Here is a 10,452-nt window from a genome sequence, read left to right on the forward strand (position 1 = left end):
ATGTACCATAAATGGAAACTACATGTGTTTTTGTGCCCTTCCCCAGTCTCGCTTAAATAAATAAATGAGAACGATTTTCCACCCGGACGATTTACACTGTAGCACACCAGAAAACCTGAAAACACAACTCTCACATGTTCGTGACAGCATGTTCACCTGTGCTGGCGGCAGCACGTGTTTAATGAGATCCGTGTTTAGTGAGACGGTAGTTTGAGTCGTTTCGTTTAGTAAATAAAATGTCGGAAGCGTCAAACAGCGCAGACCCTCCCAACTGGATCCTTCAGCATCCGGCAGTGAGTGTTGTGAATCTCCGCGATGCATTCAGGGTTCTGTTGCTAAATCATGCACACACAAACAAATCTGTGTTTCTCCTTGTTTTAGTATCAACAAATGAAGAGTCTGGAGCTCGAGGACAGTGCACAAGTACACGCAGCTTTCCTCGTGCACATGGATCTTACTGAGGGTCAGTTTAACACGATGTTTTAGGAGTTATTAGTTTTGTGTCATACATAGACTAGCATAAGTCACCTAACGGGGATATTATTTCTTGAATAGGATTTATTTTCACGTTAATCAATTGTGCTTTAACAAGGAGGAGTTGTGTTTACTCTAAGTTGTATCTCCCACCATTGTGGTTAAAATGCTGCTTCAGCACATAACAGATAATTACGATGAAGAAATAAGAAACCCATTGATTTTATTTTCATTTACTTAATTCAATTTGTCTTTACACTTTCAAAGTTGAAGATCTTGAGGGGAAATAAGTAATATAATCACACCTTTAAATCACTCAATGTGTCCTAGATTATGAACTCCTCGGTTATTAAAACTTCCTAATTGCACTAAAACGGTCCTGAGGACATGAACGTGGTGTCTTCAATGGCAGCCACGGACCCAGGCCACAGCTCTCACTCTACTTGTTTCTTTTTCTCCGCAGTGCGTCAGTGGAAAGAGGTGTCTTGTGTCAAGAGTCCTGAGCTGCAGGTAATTTTGCTGGAAGGGAGGGAGAAGGAAGGAGCACCCATCCAGACAGTTCTTCCACTTCCTGTTCACCGATCTCTGAGCCACAAAAGGTAACGAGACACTAGAGAAGCTCTTGAGCGTACTGCCCCTTCCTCCTTTTTGTTTAAACACTTTTACTATCACAACATGTCTCCCCGAACTGACATCTTCCTCCTCTCTGCTGTGCAGCATACGCCACGTGCTGGACAGAGGCTTCCCCATGCTGCTGTGTGCTGTAGCTTCTGATTCCACTCTGGTCTACCAGAGGATGACCGATGGGTTGGTGACACCGGACCCTCCTGCGGGCCCCTTCCAGGATGTAGGACGTCGGCAGCACCGGAAGAGACGGCAGAAGCACTGACCAGCTGGAGTGTGGCGTCATCTTGATGTTGTTGGTGAAACATGGGAGAGCCGAGTGGGACAGGTAGTCGGTCAGTTGGTCCATCTGTCCGTCTGTGTAGGCTGTTCCTCTAAAGGTGTACAGAGAACATGGCAGCAGATGCAAATGGACTGAACTGCTGTGCCCACTTAGGGGCTCTTGGTGAGAAACAGCTAGCTATATTCAAACAGCAAAGTCTAGTTCAGGGGTTTGCAACTTTTTGGCTTGTGATTCGTTCAAACTTTTTTGTCAAAGGTCCCGTTGACAAAGGTTTCAGAGAGTTGTTGACTCGGTACGTCTCGATACAATCAGGGGTGCGTTCACACAACCCCACACTTAGCAGTATGTGGTTACCGGCCTTCCTTAAAACATTCAGGCGGGACCTGATTAGTCAGATCCCAGGAGATCAATGAAACATTTAATTTGAAAGGACCATTGACCGATGTGAAAAATGGAAATGGTGGCATCTACAGTTACGGCTGTGACGGAAACCGGAAAAGTGAACATTAAATAAAGCTAACAAAAAGAGTGCAATAGAAGTTGGCTCTCGTCGATAGTGGCAACAAGGTTATTATAAAGTTTATTTGTATGCGATAACTTTGTGTTTCTATTAACCAGCTAACTAATCGAGTCACAGACAATTGGATTTATAATATTGTTCCCTGCCTCTGTTTGTTGAACATACTTTTCTTTGTAGCTCTTCGTACCGTGCTGTAGAGACACACCAAGTAATGGTCACACTATGACTAAAGATATTCATGTTTTCTACCCATTTTCCAAAAGAGACCATATTCCTACAAAGCTGTTTACATGCTCATGGACCTGAATGTTCCACTAGTTTTCCCGATAGTATGCAATGGTGCATACTCTGATTCATTTAAATCCCCCTTTCATAATGTTTAGGAGCAGGTGTGTTTGCCCTTCCGACCAGAAATGTGGGCTTTCATTTTTGGCAGGCATCTCTGCTCCAGCCTTGCAAACTGAGTTTTCAATGTTGATTTGTGGACATAGTTTGTTTACAACAAAGCTGACATACTGCGGTGAAACCCCCAATCGAGACCTAATGTATATTCCAAATGTGTCATTTTTGTTCAGAGATTTCTCTTGAAACAGAATAATATCGTTGTACCCCACGTCTTAATTGGAAAAGGCTTCATTCGTAATGATATACTTAATTTGTCTATCCTTTTCATTCTTGTTTATCTTTATGATAAAATTGCCTGTTAAACTCAGCCATCAATTGGGCTCACATTACCAGATGCATTGAGCTGGCCATTAATAATCGTACCACCCAATTTGGGTGTTTTAACGCACTCCAGTGCCTCATGGTGGGACCAGTTTGTATGATATGGTGCAGCATATTAAATACCGTTTGTTGACGCAGCAATGGTGTATTCTCTTCAGCGAGGGGCCTTTATTGCTAACCAAGCGACTCATCCGACCGGTTGTTCTGTTGGCTCTTCTTTACAGTAACACAATTTTGTCAGCTGTGTGAATAAGTTAGTGAAATCACTTTATTTTTCTAGAAAACCAAAAATTCAACAAAGAAACTGAACACAACAACATAGCACTGGTGAGGGAAATACATAATCAGACTTCTGATGTGACGTAGCAGAGTCCACCCTGAAGGTGTAACACGGGACAGATACCAAAGCAGTGGACATCGATGACCCTGCGGTTTGAGTGCATGAGTGTGAGTATGTTTTAATGGTGTTTTAAACAGTGTCCTAATGAAAGGAGGGACTTGACTACATGAGACAGAGATTACAACACTTCAACCCTGAGCCTTATTCAACATAAATACTCTACGTTATAGCAGAAACAGACATGGACAGACAGACACTGTACTGGCCAACGTACTGTAGAAAAGAGGTTCATACTGTGTCTTGGAATGCAGGAAGTGTCCAACCTGTTGACTTTTCAGGGAGGCATTTAAGAATGAAAGTCAAAATAATGCAGATAGGGACGTAATCTTCACGTTGAGAGTCCAAGAGAGCACAGGTTGCTTCTGTTGTTGGAAATGTTCATAAGCAACAGTTTGAATGGTTCAAATGTTTATAGGAAGTCTGGGTAACCGCCATGTCTATTGCAGCAAGTAAAACCTCAATAACTTAAAAATATTAAACCATCTTTGATTTGTGTGTTCCTTTCTCTCTTGGTTGAAATATGAGCAGGAACTAATGTGAGCAGGAGGGCAAAAAGGTGCTTGATTCAAGTTAGTAATCCATTCTTCTGAGGCGTGTTCATACAGGGGACAGTCCTCCTACATATAACACGTGGTGCGGCCCGTCCGGAACACTGCGACGACAGTTCTTTCATATCGGGGCCTATGGATACTCAACCACAGTGCTATGGCATGTCCTCCTACTCTGAGCAGTAGTCCTGGCCCTGGAAACAAAACAGATGTTAGTCTACGTTACATTTTTAGTCTCATTTGATGGCATGTGTTTCATATTCCGAAGGCTCACACACCTTACAAAACAATTAAAGTGAGCAGACTGTGTGTCTGGGAACCGAGGAGCAACTGAGGGTCAGCGATGCACTCAGCTGTGTTATCACGAGCAACCTCTACTGGCTGGGAGCCGGTGAAGAGTGAACGAGCTGGCAGTCATTGGCCGTATAAAACAGACAATCAACGGGCCTTTGAGAACATGTGGCCCTGGAGTACGCTGCAATAACTGGGCACCCAAAAAAAGATCATGCCGTGTGCTGCAGCAAAATGAAAGATGAGCCTTGGACCAACACAGAGGTGCACACGCATTCAGACACACGACTGATCGCATGATCCACCAGGCGGAGATGAGAATAATAGTGGAGGCCTCATACTCTGATACGCATGACATCATTTATCACTTAACCTTTATGCCACAAAACAATGCGACTCATTAAGAGGCCCAGTTTATCCAAAGCAATCCTCTGGATCCAATCGCACTGTAGCACTCAGTGCAACATGTTTTTGCAACAGTGGAAAGCACAGGACACGACAGATTGAGGCTTTTTTTTTATTTTTAAGTATGACATCTGCTGTTTCCCCACTTGCTACAGATGTGATGCAGTGATAGGATTAACCTCCATTATGTCATTTAGCATGAGCTTTTTTGCTAAAATATGGAAACAAAAAGTGACTCCAATGATGGTTTGTCATTTCTTACTTTTTCAATTTTCTCATCCAACATCCTGAAGAATTCTTGCTGACTCTCTGAGGAGTGGATGCTCCTGCAAAGCAAAATGGTACAGCAGGTTAGAGCATAGCACTATTACTTACTATAACAAAACAGACACACTACTAACACATCATATGAATTATATTGTAACAGCATCATCAGTCGGTGACACTTACAGAATCTTTCCATTTCCGTTTGACCCCGTTTCATCCATGTGTTGACCTTTACCAAGGAGAGCACTTTTCTCCTGCAAACACACGCACACAATCAACCATTTGATCTGAAAGTTGTCTTATGATCCCATTATTCAGCAGAATGGGAAACGCAGCAATTACACTTACAAATGAGCTATCAAAAAAAGATTAACATGACAAATATGTTGTATTAATACAAAAGAGTTTTTCCTCATTAATATGCAGATGTATGCAGCACGGAACTCCAAAATCATGCAAAAAATTTCTGATTATGAAGTTTATGTCATTACTTATTTCAATTAAAAATTTACTATTTTTTACAGATGCACAGGATCCATTGTACTATATAGTAAATGTCCCGTTATAGACATGATAAAAGACATGAAAAGAATACAATAGCACCACGCACTGTGCTGTCCTGGCCGTCCATGCCGCCCTCTTCTCCACTGATGTACTTGACTTTCTCCACTCCCTTCATCTTGTACTCATCTGAGACAGAGAGGAGCACATCTCCTCTTATTAATACACTGCAGCAGAAGACGACACACTCACAGCACAATCCTCTGGACTAATAGTTCTCACAGTTCAGTACTTGGCAAAGTCATTATCTGCTCGAGTTCTCACGCTCCAGACTAAATCCTCACAATGGCTGGCAAACTGCAAACACATGAGCCGTCAGCCTGATTCTCCTCTTTTCTCTGCCTCTCCATCTTTTCCCTCACACATGCACAGCCCCCTCCTCTACCTCACTCCCACGCATTTAGAAAGGAAATGGAAATACAGTAACGATGCATAGTAATGACGGCCTGATGGACTGATGTAGTTATAACACATTATTATTTTAGCTAACAGAAAGACAGCTCGCCAGTTAATAGTTTAAAAGTTCACTCCAGCAATTTGAATCATGGCTAAACATTTCCAATGTCAAATTAAGTTTGAATTTACACTGTTTTATTAATAACATACCAAAAATATTTATTATTGATAGTATTGTTATAAGTAGTAGTGGTAGTATTTTTGATTTTTTAAATCACTACTTTTCTGTTCATGGGCTCGAGTAAATACGAGAAGTTGAAACAAAACAAAAATATTCTGAATGCATGTTGACAGTGCAGGTGGATGTTTTACAGACAGAATAATATATAAAATACATACTGTATTTATATAGTAATATAAATACAAAGAGAGCTAAAATAATTTGATTTGCTTAATAAACTAAAAACAGAAAATTAAACGGCAATTTCCTGTTCCAGCTTCTACAATGTGACAATTATAGCTTTTAAACCTTATTGTTCACTGAATATCTTGAATACACAATACCTTTTAGGACGACATCTTGGAATCAATAATTTGTATAATTTCATAGAATAAAAAAACAGCAAAATGATACTACTGCATGAGTTGATGATGAATGTAATTGTTAGTTGCGGCCCTAGACAAGATTCAGTTATAAAGTGATATATAGCTCTAACTGTTTGATTAGTAAAGCACTAATCAATGGGTCCTTCATTATCAGAATCCTTATGGAATACTGATAACAATTTCCCAAACTATTGAAAGATGAATTATTTTATTTGACATAGCCATATCAATATAAATGTGGCTGAATCATTAGGGAACTTCCATTTCATGACATTGATAAAAGGTGCCAAATACCTCATTTATCAAAAGGTCAGCCTGACCCCAAATTAAAGCGAGAATATCAAGGAAGTGGAATAGCACCTGAGAGGTGCATTGGAAATGTGATCAAAAGTGAACAGACTGACCAGAGAGGAGGTCCCCGTTGCTGTAGGCTTTATTCTGGCCCTCTTCCCCGTTGGGCACCGCAGACACTTGCTTGGTAGAGGTGCAGCCCATCTCCTCCTCCTCAGCTGCTCTCCTTCTCACCCCTGAGCATCACAGGCACACCTGGGGGGCGCAGGTATGAGGCCGTGATAAAGTATGGTTGGATATGTGTAGATCAGCAGTTCAAACATATTTTGTGAGCAAGACCCCACAAGCAGAACAGCCTCCGATCACAGACAGGCCCCTTGATTAAGGTTTGGTCTCTGGGGAAATCATCTGAGGAGCATTTGTTCATATTAGACACATCCAGTGGAGGATGTGCTCTCTGTAATTAACATTAGCTCTTAAAAGGAAAAGAAGTAAACTAGTCTTCATTTCACAGGATTCCCCTGAACTCCAGCTTGGCAATCACTCTTTTTTTCTTCTAATTTTTCACAATCAATTAGTTATGAAGAGCCCCACCCTAGCAAGAAAACACGCGGGCATTCCAATCTATTCTGGAAAACACCGTAAAATAGTCGGTCTAGCCGGGTGTGAATCATGCACACGCCGGTCTGGGAAACACCAATCACAACGTGGGCATGGTTGTGCCAGCTGCACCGCAACAATAAGGCCTTTCAAGCTGCAAGGACACCACTGTGCCAAGCGAGCAGCTCGTTTCTATTAGTGAATGGGGGGGTTTCTGTGGCGCTCAAGAGGATTAAAGTGTGATCATGGACAAGTGCTCCCATCGCCACCGTTATATTGACTTTGAAGACTCGCAGAAATGGCTAACATCACGGTATCTTTGACCAAGTCAATCGATAGTATTTTGCACCAGCTCTTCAAAATGCAGAGTGGTTGAAATCAATATGATATGATTAATATTAAAAAGGCACTTATTACTCAGCGGAGTTGAGCTGCACGATCAACTGAACCGCACAGATCACCTCCTCACATTTAGCTCACATTTGTACATTTATACAGATACAAGCTGCAGCCTGTAAACGGTGCATTACTGGGCTATCTCGTACAATTTTAATCACGCCAATAACGAGAAGTCAGAGGAAAATGCATTTCTCTTTAAGCTGCATAATATCAACCTTCGTCTCATTTCATAACATCGGAGAGAGGGGACAACGATCAGGGTTTCTTAAACAAATAATAACAAAAGAAGGTGCGAAAAGAGCAGCCATTCTCCGGCCAGCAGGAAACAGGCGATCTGGCAAATAGGGAACCAAGTAAACGAACAAGAGCGAAATGAGGTACAAGAATGGGGCAGAATTACCTCTCCGGTTTATCCATGGTTCCTTTGGTGTTAGTTCAGAGAGGCTTCACTCCTGAAGCAGGACCCAGACCGCATCTGCACCTCTCGGCTCAATACAGGCATCAGCAGTCGAGAGGCAGTCAGTACGTCTGCCAGCTGTCTGGTCGGAGCTCATGGCCCGATACTCTGTTAAAGTGATAAATTAGTGGCAACCTATTCGAAAATAAAGAAGCGAGTCAAAATATTTCCCAAATATAAATATATATTTTTAAATGCTATTATTTGTCAGCGCAAAACACAATTTCCGTATGATTTTTGGAAGCATCCTACCTCTTCGAGCGATGGAAATTTGCCTAAGTTGAATTTCACCCGTTGCCAGTCGGACCTAATTGACCGGCGCACCAGGAACTTCGTCCAGCTCATTCCTACGCATCATCAAAGTTGACAGCCGAAACATATACCAAGTTTTTAAAAGTTTCACTGCCTCAGAGAAAAGCTGACAGTTGACGTCGCCGATTATTGACCTCCGTGAATATGACTTCACTCACCATGATCACGCGCGTCTCGGACGGACTCACGCTCGCGGCGTCCATACAGGAGGATGAGAAGGTCTGAATTAAAGCTAGCTTTCCCTTATGGCCTCTGTGTGGGGATCACTGCACCAAACTCCATTCAGAAAGTGTGATGTTAATGACTGCTAGCTTAGTTACATTTACCCAAACAAGAGTCAAGACTTTAATTTGAATCTTGGTACGGTTAATATATTGGGACATTTGGGATATAATATGGTAATCGACGAAGCTTTTAATAAATATATAACCTGTTTTGTACACATTAAGGTCAGCTAACAACGAAAGTAGTTACAGTTTCTACTGGCAATACATGGTGCATTATTTTACTGAAAACAACTGTTAAAGTAAAGTAAAAAGAACCAATTCAAACTTTAGCTAAACGTGATATATATATATATATATATATATATATATATATATATATATATATATATATATATTTTAAGGTGTATAGTCAGTTTGAATTTGAAAAAGTGTAACTTTTTTTTGGAAAGAATGCAATGTTGCTTATAACATAATTTACAGCTTTGCGTCATCCAGTTCTGACTACACCCTGCTTTTATTATCTTATTATCAGTCAGGAAGAGACCTCCAGCACTACCAGAGCCAAGCCAAGCAGCTGTGTCGTAAGCTGAATGCTCAGAGTCCAGACCGCTGCACCCTGGAGGCTGGAGCCATGAACTTCCAGTGAGTTACCAGAAGCTCAAAATACTCTTGTTTTAAGTGTCGTCTCAAAGGGAAACCCCTTGTTACTTTTGAGATATTGTATATACTTTTTTTTTTTTAAATCAATAACCACTAATTCGGACTGATCTTGTTTTGATTCCAGCTACTTAATAGCACAGGGTGTGTGCTACCTGTTCCTCATTGAGGCTTCATTTCCTAAAAAGATAGCCTTTGCATACCTTGAAGACCTCCACAGTGAATTCTATGACCAGTATGGAAGGAAAGTAGCCACAGTAACAAGGCCATACTCTTTCATCGAGTTTGGTAAGACAATTTGAGATCTGGTACATTCAAGAAAATGTTTTGTCTTAAACTTCATGCAAAAACAAAAAAATTCTTAACTAAGCTTATGTCATTATGCATTGTTCCAGACACATACATTCAGAAAACAAAGAAATCATTCATTGACAGTAGGAACAGGAGGAACTTTGGCAATATTAATACAGAGCTACAGGATGTCCAGAGAATTATGGTGGCGAATATTGAGGAAGTTCTGCAAAGAGGAGAATCTCTTTCTGGTAAGTACAGTAATACAAAGGACAAATTACCAAGAACATAGAAATCCATACCTATTTTGCTGTTACTTCTTTTTTTGTGAAACATTTTGTTCAGTAAATCTGAGATGTTGATTGTACTACAGTCAATATTGATAATTTATTGTTTATGTGTCCCTGTTAACCCTGTAAATCATTCCCTATTTTTCTCAGTATTACATCAGTACTGTTACACAACTTGATGTAATGTATGTGTATTGCTTGGTAAATATCCAGTCATCTCATCGCAATACTTTGTTTCCCTAAGCTCTAGACACAAAAGCCAGCAATCTGTCCAACCTGTCGAAGAAGTACCGCAGCGATGCCAAATATCTCAATACCCGCTCCACGTATGCCAAGGTGGCTGCTGTGTCCATGTTCTTCATCACACTCATCATCTATGTGCGTTTCTGGTGGCTTTGATGGACGTCAAAAAGGATTTGAAGGGTGCTTCCTTTTGAAAAACAAGCTGGGCTTCAATTTCTGTTATATACCCGGGTGCCTTTAAAAAGGGATCGTATACGGGTGTTCCCTATTGAAGCTTAAAATGACTTCTTAGGTTGTGTATAGAATTAAAAACTGAACTAAGTCAAAGCTGGATAAAGATCCAGCTTTGACTTAGGCCGTGTATAGAATATAAACTAAGCCATAGGTCTGTGATGGGACAGCTCTATGTATTGGAGCAAATGCGCCGTGGTGAGTTCATGTTTACTGGAATATTGAGAGCAGGGTGTTGCTACATTAACAAACTGGAAATAAGGGTTTCTGTTAAGAGTTTCAGCATTCAGGGGAAACCATGTATGAATATGCAGAAGTGCTGTGAAAGGTCTTAATACTGTGATAAAAGAATG

The 10,452-nt window shown here is 40.9% G+C and overlaps 3 protein-coding genes across 3 annotated transcripts; 2 read left to right on the plus strand and 1 right to left on the minus strand.

Moving 5' to 3' along the window:
- Window positions 1-236: 236 nt before the first annotated feature.
- tsen15 (TSEN15 tRNA splicing endonuclease subunit) lies at window positions 237-1,363 on the plus strand (the record flags this gene model as incomplete). The annotated part of the gene is made up of 4 exons (XM_079217304.1): window positions 237-293; window positions 382-463; window positions 938-1,073; window positions 1,192-1,363. The coding sequence occupies 4 exons, from the start codon at window positions 237-239 to the stop codon at window positions 1,361-1,363; spliced, it is 447 nt and encodes a 148-aa protein (XP_079073430.1).
- Window positions 1,364-1,897: 534 nt separating this feature from the next.
- On the minus strand, window positions 1,898-7,871 carry LOC306744706 (uncharacterized protein C1orf21 homolog). Its single transcript, XM_079227388.1, has 6 exons — window positions 7,792-7,871; window positions 6,506-6,647; window positions 5,149-5,228; window positions 4,722-4,792; window positions 4,534-4,597; window positions 1,898-3,769 (listed from the first exon to the last, which is right to left on the minus strand). Exons 2-6 carry the CDS (start codon window positions 6,594-6,596, stop codon window positions 3,746-3,748), a joined length of 330 nt encoding a protein of 109 aa, XP_079083514.1. The 5' UTR covers window positions 6,597-6,647; window positions 7,792-7,871; the 3' UTR covers window positions 1,898-3,745.
- Window positions 7,872-8,268: 397 nt separating this feature from the next.
- Window positions 8,269-10,035, plus strand: sec22ba (SEC22 homolog B, vesicle trafficking protein a). The gene is made up of 5 exons (XM_079230951.1): window positions 8,269-8,379; window positions 8,920-9,029; window positions 9,172-9,332; window positions 9,440-9,586; window positions 9,870-10,035. Exons 1-5 carry the CDS (start codon window positions 8,305-8,307, stop codon window positions 10,022-10,024), a joined length of 648 nt encoding a protein of 215 aa, XP_079087077.1. The 5' UTR covers window positions 8,269-8,304; the 3' UTR covers window positions 10,025-10,035.
- The last annotated feature ends 417 nt before the right edge of the window (window positions 10,036-10,452 follow it).

The sequence above is a fragment of the Taurulus bubalis genome (assembly GCF_910589615.1).
Source record: "Taurulus bubalis genome assembly, chromosome: 1".
Lineage (NCBI taxonomy): Eukaryota > Metazoa > Chordata > Actinopteri > Perciformes > Cottidae > Taurulus > Taurulus bubalis.

Bases quoted from the DNA above. Each gene is read 5' to 3' on its own strand.
- LOC306744706 (XM_079227388.1), bottom strand. From the start codon at position 6,596: ATGGGCTGCACCTCTACCAAGCAAGTGTCTGCGGTGCCCAACGGGGAA. The intron at 4,793-5,148 runs GTGCGTGGTGCT...GTGTGTTTGCAG, and splicing joins TGGACGGCCAGGACAGCACA to GAGAAAAGTGCTCTCCTTGG. The intron at 4,598-4,721 runs GTAAGTGTCACC...TTTGCTTTGCAG, and splicing joins AACGGAAATGGAAAGATTCT to GAGCATCCACTCCTCAGAGA.
- sec22ba (XM_079230951.1), top strand. From the start codon at position 8,305: ATGACTTCACTCACCATGATCACGCGCGTCTCGGACGGACTCACGCTC. The intron at 8,380-8,919 runs GTCTGAATTAAA...TCTTATTATCAG, and splicing joins CCATACAGGAGGATGAGAAG to TCAGGAAGAGACCTCCAGCA. The intron at 9,587-9,869 runs GTAAGTACAGTA...TGTTTCCCTAAG, and splicing joins AAGAGGAGAATCTCTTTCTG to CTCTAGACACAAAAGCCAGC.